We start from the raw sequence: 25,213 nt of genomic DNA on the forward strand, positions 1-25,213 counted from the left end.
GAAGGTTACTGCAAGTGGACCACTAGTATGCACTAGTATTGTGGGGTTTTTTTTTCTAAGTCTTTTCAGAAAAGGAAGCAATTCTAGTATATTACTTTTATCAGCATTGTGCAGGGACCATGGAGAAGCCCCTCCTGTTGCCTCGTGCCTGTAGTCTGTTAATTCAAAATGTCAAGGCATGTGAGACTGCCATTGGGCTGGCGTGGGGGCAGACAACTAGTCTGTATAGATTGGTGCGAGTATAGGTATGAAAACAACTGCCTTTATAGGCCGGTGTGGGGGCATGGCCACAGAGCTGGCTTTACCGACTGGCCATGGCACCTGGGCTTTACCGACTGGCAGGAGTGCATGGGTGAAGTACCTCCCTTTGCAGGCTGACATGGGTGCAGGCACCTCTCTTTGCAGGCTGACATGCGTGCACGGCTGCAGGAACCTCCTTCTGCGGGCTGACATGGGTGCAGGCACCTCCCTTTGCAGGCTGACATGGGTGCTTGGGTGCAGGCACCTCCCTCTGCGGGCTGACACCGACGCAGACCGGACAGGGGCGCGGGGGGGTGCAGACACCGTCCCTCCTTCGGGAGAGGAGCCGAGGACCCCGCGGCCGAGCCGAGCCGCTCCGCCCGTGGGCCCCGCCCGCGGTCGGCGGTTGGCGGTGGCGGCGCTGGGCGGGGCGGGCGGCAGCTTCGAATCGGCGGCGGGAGCGCGGTGCTGCCCGGCCGCCTCCCACTGCCCCGCTCCGCTCTGCCCCGCTCCGTGCCCTGCCCCGCTCCGCCCGGCCATGGGGAACGCCGAGTCCGTCCTGCGCGGCGCCGCCGCCGGCACCGGTAAGTGCGGGGCGGTGCGGTGCGTCCCTTCCCTTCCCCCCGCGCCCCTCCGGGACGGGACAGACCGGGCCCGGCCGCTCCCCCAGCGCTGGAGCAGCCGCAGCGGGGAGCGCATCGCTGTGCTGTGGGCTAGGCAGAAAAACCAAAGGGGCCGCCCTGCGCTGTCCTCAGGGTGGGGAGGATGTGACAGTGGCATTGGTGACACGCGGAGTGGCGTGCACGGAGGTGACAGGTGAAATGCCAGTGCTCGGACCGGGTGAGCTACGGTCGTGCTGTAGAGAGGACAGGTACCCGGTGGTCTGAGGCCCTGCCTTCATCTGTGCTCCTTATCGAGCTCCAGAGATCGCAGTGTGGGGGTTTTCTTTTTCTTTCCCCCTCCCAGCAAGAACTGTGGCAATAAAGGCACTTTCATTCTTTGCAGTTACTGCCCGGGCGGCAGTCCTGCCAAATCCACCCGCTGTGATTCAAAGTCCTTCGCTCCAAAATTGCCTGCCAATCCCAGCTTGCAGGCTGGGAAAACAGACCTGGGAAAACAAATGGGTTCGCGCTGGCCACGCAGCCGGGTGTCAGGTTCTTGTTGCCTTTTATGTGTCTTGTTCATGTCCAAAAAGTCCAACGGTCAGTAGCCTGGTTGGCTGGATTTGAAGGGAGCTGATAACTGAACTCAGCCAACTGGTATGAGTGCCAGCGCTCCAGAATATGAATAATCCTGGGTGGGAATAAGAAAAGGTTTGGGTAACATCTAAACTAATGTGAAGCAGCATCATCATTACTAGTATTGCTGTATAGTAGTGAGTTTCAACAAGACTGAACTTGTTTCTTGTTAACCTCTCCTTGGCTTCAGGCCTTTGGGATCTGCATATTGTTTTTCAGATGCATGTGACCTGCTACTGTTTCATTTTTAAATAAAACGTTGTCATTCTTCATGCCTGATTCTTAATAGCGGTGTTAGAAATTTGATCAATTTTTCAGGCATTTATAGCTTGATCTGATTTTAATGACTTCTTTCAAAAAGCTTAGTTTCAAAGTACTTATTTTTGTTTTGTCTTCCTATGGGGAAACTCAAAATATTTTGCTACTGGAAGTATGACAGTGTTGTCATTTACTTAACGTGTAAGTTCAGTAGTGCGATGTGCCACAGGGTAATCTGTGAAGCTGCCCTGCTAGATGCTCTTGCCTGAGCCTCTGTACAGGTGTGTGTGGTGTGGAGTGGAGGGAAAGGTCACTCTGGGGCTGTGCCAGGAACATTTGGAGGATGAGGCTGCGTTGCCCTCCTCTCTCCTGAATGGCAAATGCATTTGCAGAGATCCAGTTGTCCCATGTCAAGCAGGTTCACTCTGATGCCGAGTGCCACGTACTGCAGAAGAAAAAGGGATATAGGGCAATGCAGAGTAGGACTTGGGTGTCTAAATCTGCAGTAAATACATCTCACTTCAGGAAAAGGGTGATTGCAGGCAGAGGGCAGAACAAGAAACAAAAATTACTTTTGAGCCTTGTTTCCTGCTGGCTAGTGCTCTCAGGTGTGCGGGGCAAGATTGAGTTCAGGAGTGTATGTACATTAAGGGAGGGCCTCTGCTATTCTGCGGGGTGTTGTTAGCCCCAGTGGATTGAGGGCTGATTGTGTTCTTAATGAATGAATGCTTTGGGTGCAGGTAATGTTCTGCTGTAGCGAGTTCTCATGTTTCTTGTATTTCTTTCTCCTGGGAGCTGCTAATGCTGTGTTTGCTTTTGGGGTAGTCAATCACCATCAGATTTACATGTTTGCTATGTAATGGAAGATTATTTCTAACTGATGCGTAACTGTGCTCCTTAATGTTGATTTTTGTTTTGAAATCTAAACATCAAGTCTTTGATTATAAAGCCAGTTCTGTAAAACAGTGCCTGAGATAACATTTTTAAAGCTAATGCAATATCAGACAGGTCAGACTTCAATAATACATTATGTCAATGGTTACTGCTGCACTCCTGTTTGTTCAACAGAGAAGGTAAATAAATGCATTTGGGGATACTTCCAGTATTGGATACAAGGATCTGAACCACGATGGAATTAATTATCAAGGGCTGAGAAAGAATACATATATAAATCTCAGCCTGCTCTCAACATGAAGTAATTTCTCCATTTGCACAGCATAGTCATCAGAAATTGGAGAAATCACTTTCCAAAGCCAGTAGCACTACCTGTGTCCCAATTCCAAAAACTCAAGCTGATTTCTATACATTTTCTATTGCTGAAGTGTCAGCTGTGCCCCCTTCCCATGCTCGAGCCACCCACCTTCTCTGATACAGCTTCCATGGGGCTGCATGCTGCAGTCTCTGCAACCTGATCTCTCTTTGGGATAGGGAGATTTCAGGGATTACCCAATTACAAATCCAAGCTGCTGAGCACCTCTTCTGCTGGGATCCTGTGCTGCTGGCACCTCTCTCAATCTGTGTGGAAGAGTGCAAAGAGATGCTCTGGCCAACAGCTCGTGTATGCTCCAGCTGCAGTAGGACTTTGAGTTTGGTGTGTTGGTGGTAATACCTGATTTGCTGTGTTTCTGATGTAGAGTAATCCCCACTGGAAGGGCTAATCTCTCTGGGATGAGAAAAGGGAATATATAATCTCTCTAATAGCAAGTGTGTTACTGTGTGTTACAAGTGTTAGCTGTGGCTAGGAACTTTGCTCATCTGTAGCCTTCACTGAAGTGACTTGAGTGAAGTGTTCTTACTCTGGGGCCAAAGCCCACATTGGTCCTAGGATAATTTATAAAACCCAGAAAATGTTGGGGAAACATTTAACTACTTCCACCCACTGCTGTGAAGTTGTGGTTCTGCTGGAGCAGGGAACCAAGACCTTTTTTTCCTCTTAGCTATGTTTGAGATACCAGTGTTTGGGCAGAAAGCAGGAATGTGGGATTAAAAAAAATCAGTAAATCCTTAAAAGCTGAAGTATGAGGTATGTCACTGAGGTATGAGGGTTCTCAATTATAGAAATATTGCTTTGTATGTCTTTTATACAGAGCAGTAGAGCTGGGGCTCAGGCTCTGTAGCAAGGTAAGCTGTGGGGGACGTGGCCGTCCCCAGGTGCCCTGGTCCTGGCCAGGAGAGCCCTGTAAGGCACCGGGGATGGGCATCTGTCACTAGAGGGCAGCCGGGATTAAAAGAAGTCAGGGCTGCTACTCCGTAACTGCACACACACACAAAAAAGCTAAATAAATGCCAGGAAAAGGACACTGCAAAGCGGGTTGCTTAAGAGATTGAGCCTGGTCAAAAGAAGAGCAAATAACCATGCAGCAGCTGGTCCCCAGGAGAGCAAATCTCCCCTGGTAGCTGAGGAGGACACAGCTGAGTGTGGGTTCTTACTCCTTGAATGTCCACATGTGCATGTGCCCCTGTGGAAGAGGGAAGGTGAGTTCCTCTCCCTTAGAGATCTGGTACAGGCTGATGGCTTGTGATGCTTCAGCTGTTAGCGAAATAGTGTGAGCACTTGTTATATCTGGGTGGATGATGTTCTGCTCAGAGTGCGGGTGCCTTCCTTGGCATCATGATGGGCTTGGGCTGACACTTGCCTGGGACAGTTTCAGGTGGACATGGCTGGGGGCTGATGCCTGAATGAGACGTTTCAGTTGAGAGTTTGCCTGAGATCTGTACAGGATGGCTGGAAATCCCAGGGTCTGTTTTAGCTTCTTTTGAAAAAGTTTGCAACGGACAGGCAAGTCTCCAAGGAGTAATTATCTTTTGATCCAAATAAGTGCTCCTTATGGTGAGAGTCCAAGGAGAGCTTCTGGCTCCATTTTGTCACCTTTTTTTTTTTTATTCCTTTTTTTTGCCTAAATATTCCTTCAGACCAACTGACCAAATGCAGTCCGCTCCAGGAGCAACGTGCATCTTTCTGAACAGCAGGAAGCATCTCAGTGTGGCACGAGCTTTGAATTATTTGCATCTTGTGCAGCTCAACAAGGTCAAAAGTCGCTGAAAGTTTTCTTTGCATAATACAAGTTTGCTTATGTCTGTATTGGACAATCATTCCCTGTCTGAACTCTGTTAATGGTCTTTGAGTGTAAAACCAAATTGCAGTGCTAGGGAGCATTACAGGTCAGCACAGAGTACACGGTCCTCTGTGCTGAGTTACTTTCTGGGTGTTGGTCTGAAAACTCCAGTTAGGCATCAGTCAGGCTGGAGTGCTGGATGTGTTGCTTGTATTCATGTATTTACGGGCAGATCACAAACGTGACTGCAAATGTTGGCAGGTGTGTACATCCCTCTTGTCATGCTTAGTCTTTCTGTACTTGGTCAGCAGCTCCTCCACAGCAGCAGTAGCTGATGAATGCAGCTTCTGTCCTTCCTTCTGTCCTCAGCTAGGAGCCCCCTCTAACCCTGCATCTCCCTGCTTCTGTTTCTCCAGCTTGCGAGTGTTGTCCTGCCTGCTATAGTATTTGTCGTCAGTGCGTGTGGTCCATCAGTGAGTGACTCCAAGAGTACCTCTCTGAACTTGACCTTGTGGCTCATCAGGTCTTTGAGACTTGTTTTTGAGCCCTATGACCATCTTGCAAGGGCTTTTTGGGGGCACCCTGAGTTGGTCTTCCTGCAACTTTGGGACAGTTGAACTTCCAATTTGTGAAAATCTTTCCTGGACTCAGTTTTCTACTGGATAGTGATGAGCAAATATTCAAGAATTCCCTGATATGTGGCAAGAGAGTTCTTGGGATCTGGGCAGTTAAAGGAAAAGCCCCTACAAGCTTTCTGAAGTCCCGCAGCTCTTCGGTGGGTCTGACCTTACTTCAGTGCTTGGGTTTCTCCAAAAGTGTCTTTCCTGGCTTTCTGTCTGCTCTTAGCTCCCAGATTTCTTCTTCTGTGGAAGGTTCTCCCAAAAGACCTGGTGCTGCAGAAGCAAGAGGATTTTTTTGACTGAAAGGTTTTGTTTTCCCTCTGCTCGGAGGTGAAGCAGGAAGGATGCACAAGACCATTTATTTCTCGGATGAGGTGGCACCAGACCCCCGAGACAGCGCCGTCCGGCGCTTTGCGCTGCCCCGGGCTCCGGCTGTGGCGCGGAGCTGGCCCTGGGCGCTGGGCCTGCTGCTCCCCTCTCTCGGCCTGCGGAGCAGCAGGCCCGGGCGCAGCCTGCCCCTTACCTACGCGGCTCGTGCAGATGGCGAGCAGAGGCGAAGCTGGCTCTTGTGGATTTAAGTGTAACGTTTGGCTGGTATCTTGTGATTCACGCAGCTGGGAACTTACTCGCACATGTTTTGTCCTTACCGCTGTGCTGCTTACTCCGAGTCGCTGTACCCAGCTGCCAAAATATTCTGTACCGCAGTAAATTCCTGCATGAACTGTGTTTGCTGGCATTGCCTGTCACGCATGGATTAACAGTAGTTACATTTCTGAGTTAACCGGCACGCGTTAGGCTTTAGGCTGGCTCAGTTAGCTGCAGGGAAAATAGCACATTCTCTTCACGTTAAGCATGGTTTACTCAGACACTTTCATTTCGCACCGTAGAGTCTGTTTTCTCATTAACAAATAGCTTCTGCAGAGCTGCAGTTTAGCACTCTACAAAATGCTGTAGACTGTGCCAAGTTCAGCTCGCTTAGCGTCTTGAGACTGTACTGTACACGATAGCCTTAGGTGGATTTTTTTACTGGTAAATGAACAATGTTTATGTGGATTTATCACAAAGGTAATGATAGAGAGCATGTGTTTCCTCTTCAACGCATGGTGCTGCTTCAGGTCAGCCCAGAAGTTTGGACGTGTGGGATTCCCTGCAGCCCCATCTCCTGCAGCTGCACTGAGCTGTGTGACTCCTGCCGTGTGAATTCAGGACAAGCCGATGGCGAGTAGTGCCGTCTTTTTGCAGATCTAGATTAATTCTTGTTCTGATGTTTGCTGGCAGGCCCCTTTGTGTTGCTCTGGGACAAACACAAAGTGCCCAGTGGGCTGGTTCACTCTATAACAGACCTTCACTGGGCAGGGGACTGTCCTGAGGAGTGGGACACACAACACAGTGGCACCTTGCCGTAGCTCACCTGTGGCTTAGCGGGCGAGCGAGAGGTTTTTCCCTTTAGAGTGGAAAAACTTGAGAGACTGATGCATTTGTTATTTCTGCATGGCTCTGCAGTGCAGGTTACGGGGGTTGTTCATAAGGCTTTTTCCCTTTTGCTTGCTTTTACTCTCCTTACACACTGTAATATGGCTCGGCCTCTGTAACAGCCTTACTCCTCCCAGCATTGCTCTGGCTGCAAACCCACCACTGCAGGCTGTATCCTTGGGTTAAATGCCTGCACAGTTCTCCCCTCCACAAATTGCCCTGACTTCTCCTGCAGCTGCTTTTCGGGAAATTAGAAAATGAAAGGAACCTAAAATCTCTTTGCTTTAGAAAACATGGACAAGTGTATTAGGGCCCAGCTAAAGTGACTAATTACAGCCCCAAGACGGGATGGGAATCCCCTTGTGGGTGTGTTCCCATTATGTCACCTTGTTACACCCCTATTTGGGGCTCTTCACTGGGGGCAAACATCATCTCTGCAGGCTGCTACGCATACCTAAAAAGGAGCATCCATATGCCCTGATTAGAAAGGACTCCAGTTTTCAAAGAGTTTGGCATTCAAATAGCACAGTTATAAATGCCTGCTCCTGCCTTGAACTGCAACATAAATGTTTATTACTTCTGTTACTCTCTTGACAGTTTTCCCATTATTTTAGTACTGAGAAACCCTTCCATTTTTGACTTCATTTGGGTACCAGCCTGGAAGTCTGTTAAAGTTGCAGACTTTTTCCCTGTCAAGGACGGTAGCTTTGGTTTTACAATCCTGCCCTCGGTTTGCAGAGGTGAAGTTTCTCACACGTGTGCGACCTTCTCTGTGCACCTCTTCCCTTTCCAGGAGATCATTCCTGTGGGTCTGAAAGCCTATCAGGGAGTGTGTGCTGGTGGTTCCTGGGATGTAGGTACAAATCCTGCAATGGAGGGCAAGATGGGGCAAGGGTAGAAAGGAATGAGAAACTTTAAGTTCTAAAATGATGCTAAAATTCACCCAGCCCTCTATTGTCTCTATTTCTGGGTCTCTGATAAAACTAAAACTCAATTCTAAATAATGTGCAATATTTCAGCAAGGAAAAGCAAGACAAAGAGGCTATTTAAAGCTACCGTCTTTCCAGGGCTTGGCTCACAGACTCAGCTTCTTTTGTGTCATTGTGTCTGTGGAAAACACATACAAGAGGCTAACGAAATACAATGTGCACTTCTCAGTACAAATTTAGAATGAATGCAAAGGTCAGATGTGGTGCACGCTTGGGTTTGGGGAGATGAAGGCTTTGGGCTGATGCAAGTTAACTTGGATTTCTGTAATGCAAGGAGGAATAGTATAAATGGGCAATGGAAGAGTACTTAGATGCAGTTTACACAATACGCTACAGGCTATACAATAGTATAACCTGTACAGTCTGTTCCTGGGTGCTCGTTTTGGGTCTGAAGTTGAGGCATTATCTTCCACTCATGGCTCTGCTCAGTCTTGCTGTTTGAATATTGGATGAGTCTTTTACACTGGCAGTACCCTTCAGTGTCCTTGGGTGTATAATGAGGCTGGGAGTATATACATAAAACGTTTTGAGATCCATAAATATAAATGCAACATGTGCCTGTGTCACAACATGTGCCTGTCTTGAAAGCAGCTACAAAACTATCACAGAGGCTGCTAACCTGCAATGTCTTTGTTCTGGCAATAGGATGAATACAATAGAAGGACTTCCTAAAAGCCGTGCTGAAGGGAACTGGTTGTCGTAGGTTGTTTGAGAGGATGGGGTATTGGAGGGAGGCTGGAAATTCCCCCAGAAGAAAGGAGAGCACAGAGGGATGTGTTGGAGGTTACAGCTAGCAGGGTTGTGCTGCACTGGTGGGAGGGGGGAGAACCTGTCTGAATACTGGAGCTGCACAAGCCGGAGAGAGCCTGTTGCAAAGTGGAGGGACAGTCTGAAAATTGAGCAGGATTTTGGGATCCTGAAGGAGTCCATAAAAAAAATCTAAAGAACTTTGCTGAGGAGATGGGGCAGAGTATTTTTTTTGTGGTTTTTTTGGGGGGGGGGGGGTACAGGTATATGTGCCCCTGTGCTTTTCTAAGAGTAAAGTGTGTGTATGTATTTAAGAAATTAAAAGAGAACCTCAATGCTATGAAAAATAGCTCTTATGTGTCCCTCAAGGATGAAGCCCTAGACCAGCAAAGCCATGAAGGCAGAGCATGACAAAGGAGGGTTGCTTGGTTATTGGGGAGAGCTCCATGGTGTTTGGCTGTGTTCCCAGCAAGAAGGGATGCCAGAGAGGATCTAAAACCCAACACTGAGCTCAGGAAAGCTAGGGACAGGAATGATGTATGCTACACCCCAGATCACCATGGCTGCTTCAAACATTATGTTTTCAGGGCACAACACTCATCCCAAACACTCATCCAAACATTAGTGTGGCATTACATGACAACATCTTAAGAAAATCCACAATGGTGGGGTTGTCCTACTGTCTTGATTATCTGAAAGGGAAATTAAGGCATGAGATGATACAACTTATCTGTAGCAGTTTATAATACCTGTTGTGGATAGAGGGCTTCTATTCTCCTGGTTGCAGCAATCTCCCAAAGCTTGGGAGACTTCAGGAGTCCTGGCTAGGATCCCTGCTGTCATCTCTAAACTGTGCTGCCTTCCCAATGCCTAGGGCTATAAAAACATCACATACATTTTAAAGCCTTATCTGTGCCTCTTTCTTCAGCATTGCGATGGATTTTTGGCCTTGTTAAAGTAATCTTCTGCAAGGATTTATCTATTTTTCGTGTGTCAAAGATAATTTTTGTTTTTAGAAATTCTTCATGCTGAATTAATTTGTTCTGTCAAACCTGTTTTGTTTTTTGCTTGAGCCTTATGAGTGGGAGAATCCAACTCCCAGAAATGTTTGTGCGTCTTTCCTCCTGCATGTGGCACTCCCGTGCCAATAAACTCAAACCTTCAACCTGCAAAACCCTCTGAAGAAATGCAGCCCTCCGTGTCTCAGATGCACCCAGATGGCTCTGGGCCCCAGCTCAGAGACTCCCCTGCGTGATGGGGTTCAAACCAGCGCAGTTCCCCATTCGAGCCATACGTGATCTTGACAATGAGAGTGAGGAAAGGCATGGCCTCAACACCTTCCATCTGGGCAGGAAAAACCAGTTTTCTTGCGGGAGATACGGAGCCCTCCCTTCTCTCTGCTTGTGCCTTGCAGAGGGAAGCTGAAGCGGTGGGACGCTGCAGGGACAGGAGCTGTGTCTTACCTTACCCAGGCTGGGATAACGTGGTTTGTCTCTGGGAAATGAAAGTCTGTATTGCAAGCTGGTAAAGCAGGTTGGTTGGAGCCTGCTACTCTTTTTCTTTATAATTTTTTGTTCTTTATTTGTAATTTGTTGAATGCTAATGGCACCTCTTAAAGGCAACACGGTAACAATAACCTGAGTATTTCCTGCCATGGGCCATGACTGGGGGTGCTGCCTTGTCCCTGTCACTTGGGAACGGCTTGGATTGTCGCAGCCACCCCTGGCCTTGTGGAAACTCGGGACTGAGCTGTCACAGCCTGGGTTTGGAGGGTGCTGCTGTGGGGGGGATACTGAGCACAGCTCACCAGGGATTAACTGGACCTCTCATTCTAGCTGTGGATTAGATGGCTGGATGCTGTTAGCCTCCCCATTATGAACAGTGCATTCAACAGTGATTTTAAGATGCTTCAGAGCTCCTGCTGGTACCAGGGATGCTAACTCCAGGCTTACTTCATATCCATACTCATGTGTGCACAGAGCTGGGGCGGGGGAAGCATCTGTGCCATAAACAGTGACAGGATCAGGCCAGGACCTGCGCCATGCAGATGCTGAAGCTGGTGAAGTTTGCTCGTGGCAGGAGGAACGTGGGCAGAGGGAGCAGCCTGGGTAATGGAAAAGGCTGGAGAGTGCGAGGAGGAGGAGGGAGCATCTCTCACTTTTCACGTTTCCCTCACACTGATGTGGAGAAACAAATACAAACTGAGCTGTCCTGGCTGTGCTGTTGGGCCGTGCTGTGACAAGTGCCCTGTGGGGCTTTTCCCCTTCCCAAGCTGCATGTTTTTGCAGACGCTGCATGCGCCTTGCTGGGTCTGTCACGCTGACAGCGTGACAGCATCGGGCAGGAGCGGGAAGGTCCCTGGGCACTAGGTGTGGGGAGCGGCTGGGGTGGGAGCTGAGGGCAAACAGGGTTTGCGAGAGGATGGGAGAGGAGATGCAGAATAAGAGAAACAAGAAGCGGCTGTTTGTTAAGCTGCCTCATTCTATTTCTGTAGCTAACCTTTTGCTTCTCAATGCAATAAAAAAAAAACCCTTCAAAAAATATTGCAGGGTGTTTCTTTGTGTGCTTTGACTAAGCTGTTCCTCATAAACCAGTGGCTTTTGCGTAAACAGAGCCACAGCAGGCAGAATTATCTGCTTTTTTGCAGCTGTCAAGTACCTTTGCTCCTGGTAATGTATAAATAGGGAGAGTGATGTTGGGAGAGGCAAGTCCCGACAGAGCCTGGGCTGCCCTCTGCCAGCGACCCTCCTGTGTCCCTCCCTGGTCCCAGCCCCTCTGAGGGGAGAGGACTGCGTGGGCCCCAAGCCAGCTTGTCGCTGGATGCCTGGGGCTGGGTGGCCATCATATCTAACCATGGGAAACATCAGACTGGCTCCAGGGAGTCCCAGGCTGAGCATTAAACTGGCCAAGGATATGAGAGAGTGAGGGAGGGACACAGAGAAACCCCCCTGGGCCATGTCTTTGGGGAAAGTGCATTCTCAGGACTAGAAATGTGCAGCTGGAGATGGGTATTGCTGGCTTCCCTCTGCATTTTTAATTGCTAGCCAGTGCTTGAGTCTCCCAGCAGAGCTTGGCGAGGCAGCAGAAGCTCTTTGGTTGCTAATTGCTGTGTCTGCCCCCTTGTCGCCTCCAGTCAAAGCTGACATGCTAAATCCAGTATTGGCTAGGTCTGTGGGCTTCAGTGACTTTTTTTTTTTCCAGATAAAATGAACAAAAATTCTGTGTCCTGTGACAGCTCTGATAAGCTGGAGGCTCCAGACATGGCACAGCACAGACTACCCATTATAGGCCTTTGTTTATTAAAAAAAAAAAAAAGCCTAACCTCATTATCTTGATTATGGAAAAAACCCCCATATAATTGTGCCAGAAACACAACTGGTGCCAGTGGAAACCAAAAATGACCCTTTGCTTTCCCCCTCCACCCACCTTTTTTACAGTATAGTAGTTTGCTGGGAGGGAGCTTTTCTTAGGACTGCTGCACGGATACTTTCTCATGGACCAGTAGAGCCCTCTCCAAAACATTACTGATCTCGGATGCTTCAGGGGATGGTGAAAGGGACCCTGCTAAAATTGCAGGTGGAATAATGCACCCCTGACTCTCAAACTGTCATTTGAATCCTTTTGAGACTGTCTTAAAGGCAGTAGTAATGTGCCCTAGAAGTACTTATGAAAATCTCATTATCAGCATCTTTTATAATGCCGGATCATCCTGCTATTTAGATCATTGTGCAGTCTGTTCCCTTTGAGTCTGCCTTGCTGATTGCTGGCTATGGGGAATGATACCGTGTTATCAGCTTTTCCTGGCTCTTCAGATGTGCTAAAGGACCTGTTGTGCCTGGGCTGACAGTGAGAACAGATGGTCCCTGGGTGACTTTCCTGTTCCATTTGGGGCTGGTGGCACTCACATCTCAGCTCCTGGGGCACCCCAACCCTGGGAAGGGGAGGGGGAGGAAAAGCCATCCAAGATAGCCCCTACCCACCTCAACTGCTACCACCTCTTTTCTTCTGCAAGACTTTTTTCTGGGCTGGTGGCTCTCTCCTGGTACTGGCTAATGCACATTTAGCTCTGTGAATCCTCTTGATGAAGATGTGACCACAACTGGTGCCGCATGTGGTCTGCGTGAGCTTTCCTGTCATTGTTTGGAGGTGAGATGGTTGCATGGGACCCGTGTTAAGCCAAGTGGCCCTCAATGCCATCATGAGTGAGGTGAAAGCCAGCACTGGGACGACTGCACAGGTTGGGCTGAGCCTTTGCAGTTCGCACTAGAGGCTTTTTGTGGGAGCCCTGTGGTGGTGGCGCATTGAGTGATGTATTTCATTATTGCAATGAAACACAATGTGCTTTTGTGCAATTATATGGTGTCTTTTAAATCATTTCCTCTAACAAGTCTGTCCACGCCCAAACAAAAATAAACATTTTGAAAGGCTGCTAAGATAAACACACAACGGTTACCCTTAAATGCATCCTTTTTCCCCCTCCTTACAGACACCTGCTCCATTCTCTGGACAGGATGAGCATCCAAGAAGGCTGAATTAAGATTACCAGCATAAACTTTAGCAATTACTGACTTTTGGATCCTTCATTTCATGGCCTTAGTATACTTTTTAATCAGTGACTTTCTTGGAGACAAGAAAGGGTGATCTAGGACTCATTCTGCCACCTGCTTGCTCTGCCTTTTTAAGGTGAATGCTTTCCTCTCAACCCTTTGAGGCTGATGTCTGGGGGGATAGTCTGGGCTCACAAGCTTTATTCCACATGGGGCACATCACTAAATTGTTTTATTTCCCTGTTGCTCTCACCCACTTTTGGGCATTGGTTGTCACTGAGTTGCTCAGACCTTTTCCTGTGCAGGTGCTGACCATGCTGGTGGGTGAACAAATGTGTTTGTTTTCCACTTTTGTCTGCTACCCAACAGCTGCCGTTGTCTTGCTCCTCTGAAGTTTTCCCAGCTTTCCTTTGGGAATAATTTGGGGGGGGAGAGAGGGGATGTTAACCCCTCTTCACTCAGCCTGCTTTCTAGCCTGATAAACCAGCGATCGCCATGGGGAGCTGCTCTTTTAAGGTGAGGAAATTGCCCTAATGAAAATGCCTGCTTATGTTTCCTCCTTATCACCTCCCTAACTCATTTGCTTCTTTGCCATTTCCCATGACTATGCGGTTTCTTTAACAGTCTCTTGTGAAGGGTCTCATCAAAGATGGCATGAAAATCTAGCTGCGTTGTCAATCAGCGCTCTTGCATTGCCTCCTTTATTCACCCATCCCCTTCCCCTGGTGAGACTTGTTCTGGGTATAGCCTGCCTCTACTGTGAACCCCAAATGGGAAAGTGCTCTGCTTTTAATTACCATCTTAATTAGTTTATTGGGCATCGACACCGTGCTAACAGACTTGTCATTCCTGGATGCACTTTTCAGTAGAGATGTTGTTCTCGCTATCCTGTAGTGCTTCAGTTTTTTAGTTATCACAAAGTGCATCTTTTTATTGGTTCAGGAAGATATTCCTCTGAAATACAGTGTTTGTTAGCTGAGCTGGGTGATGCATCTTTTTTTCCAAATAACCAAATCACTTCAGCTTTTCTTCTTCTTATGCCCAGTTCCAGATAGTGCCTGATCATTAATCCCAGAAATATGCTATGGTAGGAGAGGGGTAGCCCTGTGGCAGATAAGCTTGACCAACATAAATAATTTAGTTCCTCTGTACTCTCCTTCTCTTCCTTAACTGCTGGAGATTGAGGTGACCCACAGAGTCATGTGAAATTCTCCTGCAAATGAGCTCCTGGTTTGACTTTGTTTTCAGCTATTTGTCGGCTATAATTTATGGCATGCTCCACTGGCTTCAGTAAGATTATATTCTATATTTTTATATCATTTTTCTGCTACACTAGGTGAAGAAAAAATATAGGTATTTTTTCTATTTACTTTTTTGTGTGATCCAAGCTCTGAATATTGGATTTTTCCCCGCCCCTTTCCCTACTGATTTTGTCTCCCCTGAATCATCTTTATCTTTCTTACGATGGACTCCCTCTGCAATCTTTATATTCTGGCTTTTTGCTGGGAAATTGCATTTCAGTTGTTGTCATTGATTTACTCTTGGTTAGCCGAGCTTTTTCTCCTCTTTGATGGCAGAGTGTTGCCTGGGGTTTTGTTCCAGAATTATTGTGACCCTCGGGACTATTAAATAGGAATAGAGCTGGAACAGGAACAGCAGTTCTCTTTCCCATGGCCTACCCACAGCTCTGGGGATGCTGTGCCTTGGTGACCAACAAATAATTTGACCACAAGAGGGGCCTGATAAGTGAAGCTCAGGGCTGAGGTAACCTATGAGCAAAGTTTGCTTTTCATCAGCAATTGCAACCTGTGTGACTGCAGCATGGACCCTGCTGCACTGGTTGCACTGGGAGCTCAGGTGCTGGGGGTCTTAGTGGCTCTGGCCACTTTGCTGTTGACTCTGGTACTGAAACTGCTGGATGGTCCATGTCTGTCTGGCATGGTACCAGTTTCTTCTTGTAAGGGCCTGAATATCCTGAAGGATGTTCTTTCTTCTCCTTCCCAGAGGTTCTCCCATGCAGGTTTGCACTCAGGGGGCTGCAAACATGGGTTAGATCCTGGAAGTGGCTCCATCAAAGGAAATATAAGGAGGTGAGGGAGCTCCAGGGAGCCCATTTTCTGGTGATCCCATGTAGTTTGCTCATCAGTATAACGTCACCAGTCTCTTTGCTACATCAGAGCTTATGCCAGAAACCCCTCCCTTGTTGTATTTGGGCCCATGTTTTGCCTTCGGGGAGGCTCACCCGCCTCTGCCTGACCTGTTGGTAGGCAAAAAAACCTGAGTCCATATGACCAACCCTTCCTCGACGGCACTCCTAATTCAAGGGAGAGCAACATGAATTATTCCCGCTACGCAAGCTAGCACGGCCTTAGCGAGGGTCTCAGCAGAGCTGAACCAGCCAGGCAGATGTGGTGTGTCAGTGTGGTGTTAATGTATTTCTGGCAGAGGTTTGTGTTATCTAAGGGGTGGTGGATTTACAGCCTGTGGGAATCAAACTGCTGCACATGCTTTGAATGTTGGGGAGGGAAAAGCTATATTGGTGTTTTGCTTGTGATTTCACTGGCAATCCAGGAAGTTTGCAGCTCACAGGGAATGTCTTGGCTGCTGACACTGGAGTGGGGTGGGGGCATTCAAGTAGAGCTTTCTTATTTCATCTTTATGTTAGTGACTCACTTGACACTTGACTTATATTCTTTAATTGTGGTGTTTTGACATAAAACTTTGCAGATGGAGACCTGACACTAATGGAGCAAGGTCATTTTGCTCAAGTGGTGTGAAGAGATCTAACCCGGGGTTTGATAGTCCTTAGTCCTTGTCAGGTTTCTGTGCCAGCCCTTCCCCAACTTCAGATCTGATCCTGTTCCCAGTGAAAGCAGTGGAAATATTGTCTCATGAGAGGGTGTTTCTGGTTATTGGGTTCTCTCTAGATCAAGGTACAGAGCATGTCTGTTGTTGATCTTCTCTACCTGAAGAGGACATCCTTCTAGCACTGGTTAAAGCTGACATGGCATTTGGCTGCTGAGGTTGTGCTTGGCGTGATGCCTGGCGTGTTTCCTCCAGGTGGAGAAGGCGGTGGCTGAGAGCATCCAGTGGCCTCACTGGAGTATGTGACCTTGAACAAGGTTGTCTGCATTTTTGTGTCTCCATGTTTTCCAGCTATTAATGGGGATACCATTGACATTGCCATTGTTTTCTAAAGCATATTGAAAGTGCTCTGAGATCTGCTGAGAAATAATGTATGCAGGTATATTTATGGTATTTTGGTTCAGCAGGACTGTTAGCACTCAGCCTGGCCTCTGGCTTGATGCAAGCCATAGTTTCACACAGCTTTTCCTATGTGGCTTCCATGTTATGCAGTGTTTCTTCCTGACTCAAAATTTTGGTAGGGAGACAGGTATCTGTAGGGTGAGAAGGATGCCACATTTTCCAAGGTCCTGAGCTGTGTGAAAGATAGGGTAGACAAAAAGGTGGTGTTGTAAAACTAGCATTGGGCATTTTTTGCATTTAAATAGCTTTAAAAATTATCTCTATAGGGCTAGCATCCTCACTGTCATCACCAAATCCACTGAGTGCAAGGACTGGGCCCAATATCTGATTCAACTCTTGATGAATCATTATTTCCACCACTTGTTTTTCATAATTGCTTTTGCTAATCCTCAGCTGCATTTGCATTTGCTTAGTGCTTACCATCCCCTTCATCCATGGGTACAAGTCATGAGGTGTCAACATCCTGCTTGTGTCCCTTGTGATGCTCGCTGGAGCTGTAAACACAGGAGAAGATGATCTTTGGCTGGTGTAAATTATCAAAGCTGTGCTAATATGAGTGAATCTATAGCAATTTATACCAGCTGTGGAAATGCCCACAGGACATTTCATTCCTGCTGGCTGGAACAGCAGAAAGCTGGTGGGGAAAATGGCCTTATTCACACATACCTGACATAAGTAAGACACACAGCTGAGCAATTTTCTGCTCCTTTGCTTTGGTCTGTTAAGGTTTAGCAAAAAAAAAAATCTTTTGGGCTTCTGTGTTTACTCCTGCATAGTCAGGTGTTTTACAAGCTCTGTACATCCACTTGAACACGGAGCAGCCTGTTATACTGGTACCCGAGACAGATGCTCCCTGGCAGCACATAGGGCCATACTTCTGGTGAAAAGGATTGCCAGGTTAAATAAAGTTTAGCAACTTAAAAGATGAAAAGTTTCCCTGCATATAACCAGAAACAGAGTTCAGATCTGTAATTCTTACTTATTCCGGCACCGATTCCAATCGGGTTCCCTGCAGTTGGCTAAGGGATGGGAAGGCAGAGGGTTTGTTTGGATTTGGCTGTATTAACCCGATGGTGCTGTGTCAGAACAGTAAATGCTGCAGGAAGAAAAAGGCATCCCAGTCAAGCCTTGTTGTAATAATGAAAGGAAATGATCCTTTTTAACTTAAGCTGAATTTGCAAAATGTCCTCGCCCCAATGCGTGTCAACGAAACCCTTCAAAATGGGGTCAATTATAAACAACTTTATTTCATTCAACTCTCCGTGGAATAGGAGGAGGATTGGGGCCAGGAAAATTTATTGAATGGAAAAGGATGAGATCTTTTTAAAAAGAAAAAGGAAGAAATCGCTCCTTCCCAGCTTCTTGGAAGGAATTGCAAACAGTGGAGGTGAATGTAAAACCCAAGATGCAAAATCATCTCCTGCGATTAACTCCCCTGTGTAGGCTGCTGGGCTCCTGCAGCCGTCCGGCCTTGGGACCTGCTGCTGGCTAGCACCAGGCGCATCGTTTCCCCTCCGTGCTCTGTGGCTGCATATATGTGCGTGAGTGTGTTTCTCCCCCTGCTTTCTTTCATTCAGGAGAAATGTTGCCAGTGGGCAAACACTAATCCATCCTGACAGCTCTGCCTATCTTCTTGCTTTGGTCTGGCATCCAGCAAACAGCTTGATTAAGGTCCCCGAGGCTTTATTAGTGCAGCTTGTTGCCTGCAAATTAATCAACAGGTTGCATGTGTTTAACTCTTTGCTGGAGCTGGTTGGGAAATGTTCTACATTGCTGTGGGCATTGAATCAAGTCTTTTGAACTGGCTCTTAAATATGGTGCAGCAGAAATAGCCCAAAGTGGCGTCACAGTCTTGATTTCTTGGGGCAGGAGTTGAAGCGATCCCGTGGGCTCTGCAGGTGCTGCTAATCCGGCTTCCAATCTCTAATAGCAATTTTAGACTTTCATTTTATTTCTCTTGGCCATTCACCCACCCCCTGAAAAATATCCATTATTCATGCAGAGGACAGCCAGATGAAACCTGTACTTTGCTTAATTATCCATAAGAAGTCAGATGTCCTCTGGGTCCCTCCAAAGTGGAAGGGCATGCAGGAATGGGACCTCTTTGCTGGTTTTGAGGTTTGTTTTGAGCATGTGCGAAAGTTGGCTCTGTTGTATTTTGTAGTGTTATCTTTCAGACTTTGGGCTTGTTCTTTTAACTGTTTGGTCTCGCCATACTAGGATTAGGAAAAAAATAACTGTGTAGGTGCTGTGGTTTACACTTGAGCTTTGATAATGAGCAGAAGATTCAGTGAACACACACTGAGTTTTCAGGTGGCTGTACAGATACCAGAGTGGAGATGACTGATGTTGTATGGGTATAATGGGTTGAATATTCTCTTATAATTTCAAAGATCACAGGATTTCTAGTTTCTTCCTTGCATGTACATGGGGAGACCCAGCTCCTTATCTCCTTTTTCCATTTTTACGCGTGACCTGTCATTTCCCAGTTGCTGGTGGCCCAGTCAGTGCATCATATCGGTGTGCACGCTCATGCCTGTTAGCACTGTGTGTCTCCAATGGATAGGACGGATACCGACGGCGCTCCCACACGGCACGAGCCCTGGGGGGCCAGCGGCAATCTGCACATGGAATTGCATTTGATCTGATCTGGACTTCACCCCACAATGAACAATGGTGAGAACAGCCTGAGCCACGTAGCTCGTATCAATTATTTTTAGCAACAATCAAAGATAAAAGAAGAACGTGCCTATACGGCGGTTGTCTCCTGTCTCAGCGGGAGGAGAGCAGCCAGCAGAGGGGAGAGCTGCCCAGGCCCGTTGCTCTGTGCACATTCCCCCAGGAAGGATGTATTTTCTGCAGTTTGCTCCAGTTGGAGAAGAGCAGTGTGTGGTGGGGAATTTGCCAACCCTCTGTCTTCAGCAGCTGGCCAACATCTGTCTTCTGGATGATGTAAAAATTCTCACAACTTGATAATTTTCATGCCTATTTTACCAGAAGGTTTTAAAGCATCTTAGTCCTTGATTTGACTTTGTTGCATCCAGGTGAGAGCAGTTTTGTTGCTCCCTGTGTGCCAGCATGGGGGATGAGAGGCACAGAGAGCAGATGTGGACTGCCCCAAGGGTCTGTGGATGGTGGCTATCCCTGTACCTTTGCTGTGAGCTTCTTTCTGACTCCTCCATGAGCTCCTGATGCTCCTGTTGTTGTCTCACAGCTGACCAGGAGACAGCCCTTTGCCTGGGGTCACAGATGGTCTGTGCCCTTCCACTGTAGGGCTTTTCCTCCTGGCACCTTCTCTTTCTTCTCTGACCAACCTTGGGCTCTCTTGCAGGGAGCTGATTCCTCAGTGCAGATGCTGATCCTTCAGCCTTACTTCCATGCTGGTGATGGCAATTCTGTGATAGCCAGAGGTGATAAAGGCAAAGCTGCTTCCTGAGGACAAGGTGGGGAGTTGAAGACTTGTGACTTAGTGCTTTGTGCATTTCTGGCCTCCAGACCCATCCATATGCTGTGGTTGCAGCAGGGCTTGTTACAGCAGCAGAAAACTAAAAAGTTAAACACTTTTTTGTTCCTTTGCCTGTTGTCTGGCTCTTCGCTGCTTGCAATAACCAGTTAAGGTAACCCATGTGAGGTGTGAAGAGCTGTTGATCAAAGAGGCGATGGTTCCTGCCTCAGAGCAATGCAAATGAATTTGCAAAGCCTGGGGATAGGGAGCGTGAGGCTCCAGGTTTGGATCCTCAGCATCTGTGGGTGAAGCACTTGTGGGGAGGAAGAGGCAAGCTTGTAGATACCTGCACCACCACTAAGAGCTCCCTGGCAGGAGGCTGAAACACCTGCAGGTGCCGTGTGTCTGAGCAGGAGCTCACCCATGTTGCTGCCTAAGGATCTTTCCAGGTATCAGCAGAAAAGCATGTGCAGAGAAATTGCTTTCTCTGCCATTTAAAATGCTGTAACAGTTAACATGCTCTTATGAGGAGGTTCTTTGTGGTAGACAGAGGAAAAAGTGGCATTTCTGAAGGGAGATTTTAAGCCAAATGACTTCTGTCCACTCTAGTCTTGAGGATCTAGGGGGTCCTGGGAGAGTATTGAGAGAGCAGGTACCAGCAGAGCTGAAAAAAGTTGCCTTGTGCAGGGGTCTCATTAGCACAGTTCAGATGATCTTGCTGAGTCTGGCCTTTGCATTGGAGGCACAGCAGCTGATTCCCCAATCTCCCGTCAGTGAAGACTTTTCCCTATAGGGCAAAGATGAGATTCCACCTCTGTCCATCCCTCAGGATATTCATATTTCTCTGTTGATGAAGGCACACAGGCTCAATCTCTTATCTCCATCCCCCTCTGCTAGCAGGGAATAACAAAAAGAAAACTACAAACCTGTAAGCTTCGGGAGGGGGAAAGGGGGCAACGCATTGGCTCAGTGTTCTGCATCGGGCCAAACCCAGCACAGCCGGGTTTCGGGGTGCCTCCCTGCATCTGAAGTCTGTCACATCCCCGGCTGCTCCTGTTGTAGTAACTGCTGGCCTTTGCATGGCAGCGTGACAGCGTGGTGGCAGCTGTGACGCATCGATCAGCCATGCCTGCTGCCGAGTGTTCGTTCCCGTTGCCAGGCAAAGAGGGGTGACCTTTTCGGAGAGGAGGAGGAGATGGTGGGGAGAACGATGGGTGGGTGGGAGGCAGTGGCAGCCCTGGATGGAGCTCCCGGGGCTGTGCTGTGCGGGAGGTTCAGGTCAGGGCTGGGGGTTTGGATGCACGGAGCGAAGCCAACGCTGCCTCCCTGCTTTGCTTGATTTCGTGGGTGCCGAAAGCCCCATTCCCGCCTGCCTACTTGGATTGAGATGAAGCTTCCCTCGGTGGGGCCTGCCATCTCTGTGGGATGCGATGCCCAAATTACAGGAGGAAGTATCAGGATGGTGCTTGGTAAAATGCTATTTATGGGCTGCTGCAGATCTGACTGTATTGCCTTTGGTGTAGGAAATTTCAGGGCACTACAGCCTCCCTCCACCCTGCTCAGCCTGACGTGAGCCACTGAGCAGTGGTCACCAGCAGCAGGTGTTTGGGTCTTGTGCCCTGCACTGTGACTCGTGCATAAAATTGTCATATCGGCTTTACTGCATGGGTTTTCCTGTGACTCTGGGACCTGGACCATGCTCTGCTCTGTGTGTGCTGATTCTGGAGTAAAATCTCGGGTAGCTTCTCTGGAAAAGAAAATCTTTTCCAGGTGTTCGAGGTCAGCATGACTGGGGAAACGGTTATGAGCCTCTAAGTCTGGATTGGTAGGAAAGGCACCATCAATCCACTGAGACAGAGCCCTGTGTGAAGGGGTGAGGTGGAACAGTACCAGACATAACCTGAAATGACTTAACAAGCTGCTGAAGTTTTCAAATGCATGTGTCTTTTTTTTTTTTTTTTTTAATTTAAATTTCCTCTGACATTTCATAGGCTTCATCACTCAACGTGAAGCCAAGATCCATGTGAGTGTGTGCGGTAGGATTGTTTTTAAATTTTATTTTAAATACAGATGTCTGGAATAACTTTTTTGCACACACTGTAGGAGTGTAAAGGTTTCTAAGCAACATCATTTCATGCTGTTTGCATTAGAGACTGTAAAACAGGATTCCTTTTTTTAAAAGTCTCTGCAGTGCAGGCATAATTACAGGATCCCATTATGCAGCATTGTGTCTACGGTGAAGCCTGCCCTAATGGAATATTCTGCCTTGTGCTGAAGTCGTACCTGCTTTTTACCAAGACACTTAAGGACTTAATTAGCGTCATTATAGACTACCACCCCCTTCCTCAGCCCTGTGCATGAAGGGATAATGATCTGTCCAAGCTAGTGCGTTTGCTTCCCATGGTTAACAGCACCACGTGGAGGGAGTGTTTCGTAGCTTGCTGCTGCTATCTTGAAGTGAATGTGTGTGTGGGGGGGAATGAAAGCATTTCCTAGGAGCAATAAATATACACTGTGTTTACTTGGCCTGGTCTTAGCCATTGAGCTGCAATGGTGTTTGTCACTGGGAGATCCCCGTGGAGCTCCTCCGCATAATGCCTCATCACGCGCTGCCCTGGCTACCTTATGTGGCCGGCTGTGGCCCAGAGCAGTGCCAGGCAGCCTTTGCGCTCAGTCCTGCAGGTGGGTGCTGCAGGGCACCCACACGCACTCCATCCTTCGAAAGAATCCCCAGGAAACAGCAGGAGCCATGTGGATGCAGCAAGCCCAGGTCTCACCTTCCCACGATGTCCGTGTGGATGTGCTGCATGTGGGCAGCATCTTCCACTTACCTGCATATACGTATGTCCATATGTGCACGTACATCCGTGTATGCAGTTCCTGCCTCCTACCCTTGCTGGATAGTAGGTGTTGGCATTGCACTGAAAGCAGACGCGTTCGATGGGTTGGAGTGACAGGAGGTGATGGGCTTGAGGGCATGCTGCTCCGGTGCCGAGGGAAGCTGGAGAGGATCACGCTGCTGCTACATGACTGCAGCTATAAAGCTCTAGTCAGCTGGATGGTCGGTTTTGATCCCTAATGCTTCGGTGGTAAACAACATTTGCGCTGAGCTGCCCAACGGAGTTTTATAAACATCTGGGGGCTTTTTACATTTTATGAGATGAAGAGTGTTGGCTTTTGTACCTGAGACAGGGCCAAAGAAGTTTTTATTGCTGGTTAGGTAACTTCTCTGGCACGTTGCATTAGGAGCTCTAGACATTATTAATGAGGTGTGTGTGTGTGTGCTATGGTGCGTGTGTTGTTCCATGTAACGGCTGTTGCTGCTGCGCCCTGTGCGAGGATGTAGCCATAACATTTTCCTACAGGTGTACAACTCTCAGCCTGCTTCTTCTCTTGTGTCCATCCTGTGCTGTCCTTTCTACCCTACCTGCTTCAGGTTAGTGCTCCCCCAGCAAATTTTCTCTGGAGTTTTACTAACATCTTGTGGGGAGGAAAATTTGCCCGTAACCTCTGCTCTTTGTACTTCTCGCTGTTGGTAGGAAGAGGCACTATGAGAGCAGTTAGGGGTTTGGGAGCTGGTCTTGTGGGACATGGCACTCCTGAGCTTGTAGCTCAGCTGCATTCAGAGGAGCTCCTTGAAGGCTTGTGGCCCCATTTCTTGTGGCATGTAAAGACAAGAAAGAAGGAGCTGTGATGCCAATAGATGTCCTCTGTTTCCCTTGTCCTGAACATTACCTGCTTGCACCCTTGCCTCAGCAAATGATGTCTGGCCTGGGCTGATGCAAGGAAGTCACCCATGCTGGTGAGCAACCTTCAAAGCCCAGAGCTGCTCCTGGGTCTCATCATCCTCTTTTCTGCTTTGCTTATCCAGGATGACTCTCCTGCATTGTCCGCTCCTAGTGAGGACTGCTGCAGTGATGCAATGCCTGTTATTTTTTACAAGAGCCATTTGACTGCTTCTCTGGCTCTTCCAGCCTCTGCCCTCAAGGAGCTGTGTGTGATCCCTGCTCAGATAGCTGGGCATGCTTCCTCAGGCCTCCCACCCTGCTGCATGCAGCAGTGCTTGACATAGCATGTCCAGCACGGGAAGGCGCAGGCAGTCCTGGGCCTCCAGCACAAAGCCCATCCAAGCTACAGCTGTCCTTTGTGCTTTCCAGTGAGATGGCCGGAGGTCTTGGGCAGTGCTCGTTCCGTTTTGCTTCATAAACACAGCAAATGGTGCCAGATGGGGCTTTATGGGATCATATCCTCTGCCCTATGCTCTATGTATTTTAAACAAACCTGGGAGGGGGTCTGGGCTGGATCCTTGTTTGTTCTTGAACGAATTGATGCAGGCTTCAGAGTCCTCATCCATCCATCTTCCATATGGAGATAAAAAGTTTTGGCTGAACACTGCTAAATGTGCCGTCATCTATCACAGCGGAGGCGGGATTGTGTCAAGGAAAAATAATCCACCATCAGGCTCAAAAGAAGAAGGAAAAAAAAGAAATAAGATTTCCAGTGAAATGCATTGCTTTTAAAAATCCAATTCACTCTTTGCCAAGTCATTGTTTGGTTTTAGACTTGTTTCACATGAAAGCAACCTTTAAAGGTTACTTTTATCCCTCTTTAATGAGCTATAGAAATGAGCCTGGTCTGCTACAGGGCAGAGGCCAGGGGATGGGACCGTGTGGAGCTGATGCATCCCCTTTGGAACGGCTGTGTGGGCTGTACCACCAGCTCCCTGGCTGCCAAATTCTGTAGCCAGCAGCTTTCAGCAAGAAAAATGAAAGAGGATCATTGATGTATATCTCTCCCCTTGCTGCGGTGGAAATTATATATGCTGCAGTGTGTGGGGGAGAGAATATACGTTGCTTTGTGTATATTTCTGAAGCATTCTGGATCGTGGGGTTTGCACCTTGGGGGCCAGGTTTCCCGAAACCCCTCCTGTGCTGGGTGCTGAGCTCTTGGGAGATGTGTCCCAGCGAGGAAACCTGACCCCTGCGGCGAGCGTTAACCATCTGCAGACCTGGCCCCCATCCTGCCCACGTGAGCAAGGGGAGACCCGTGCTCCCTCCCCAGGTGAAGCACCAGATGCTGGAGCCCCGTGCTGCCCCTTCTTTCCTCTGCACTGCCCAGATGTGTTTAGGTGACAGCGATGGTGTCTGAGCACCTCTGCAATGATGGACTATCCCAGCCCTGACCAGCAGCTGAGTGTCTGACTCGTTAAAAGAGCTCTGCTATAGGGCAGCGTGAGTGAGAGGTGGGGAGAGCGCGCATGGGGCAAAGCTGCTTTGCAGTCCATGGGTGGGCTGAGAGGCACAAGTGGGGCTCCCTCCGCTCCACGCAGCAAC

General features: G+C 48.2%; 1 protein-coding gene across 1 annotated transcript in view; it reads left to right on the top strand.

Moving 5' to 3' along the window:
- Nucleotides 1–525: 525 nt before the first annotated feature.
- The window catches only part of NEURL1B (neuralized E3 ubiquitin protein ligase 1B), a 144,912-nt gene continuing 120,224 nt past the window's right edge, over nucleotides 526–25,213 (top strand). The window contains exon 1 of the mRNA XM_075509748.1: nucleotides 526–828. Coding sequence (XP_075365863.1) covers nucleotides 779–828 — 50 coding nt within the window. The 5' untranslated portion in view covers nucleotides 526–778. The remainder of the gene's footprint in view (nucleotides 829–25,213) is intronic.

The sequence above is a fragment of the Mycteria americana genome, chromosome 8, assembly GCF_035582795.1.
Source record: "Mycteria americana isolate JAX WOST 10 ecotype Jacksonville Zoo and Gardens chromosome 8, USCA_MyAme_1.0, whole genome shotgun sequence".
Classification (NCBI taxonomy): Eukaryota; Metazoa; Chordata; class Aves; order Ciconiiformes; family Ciconiidae; genus Mycteria; species Mycteria americana.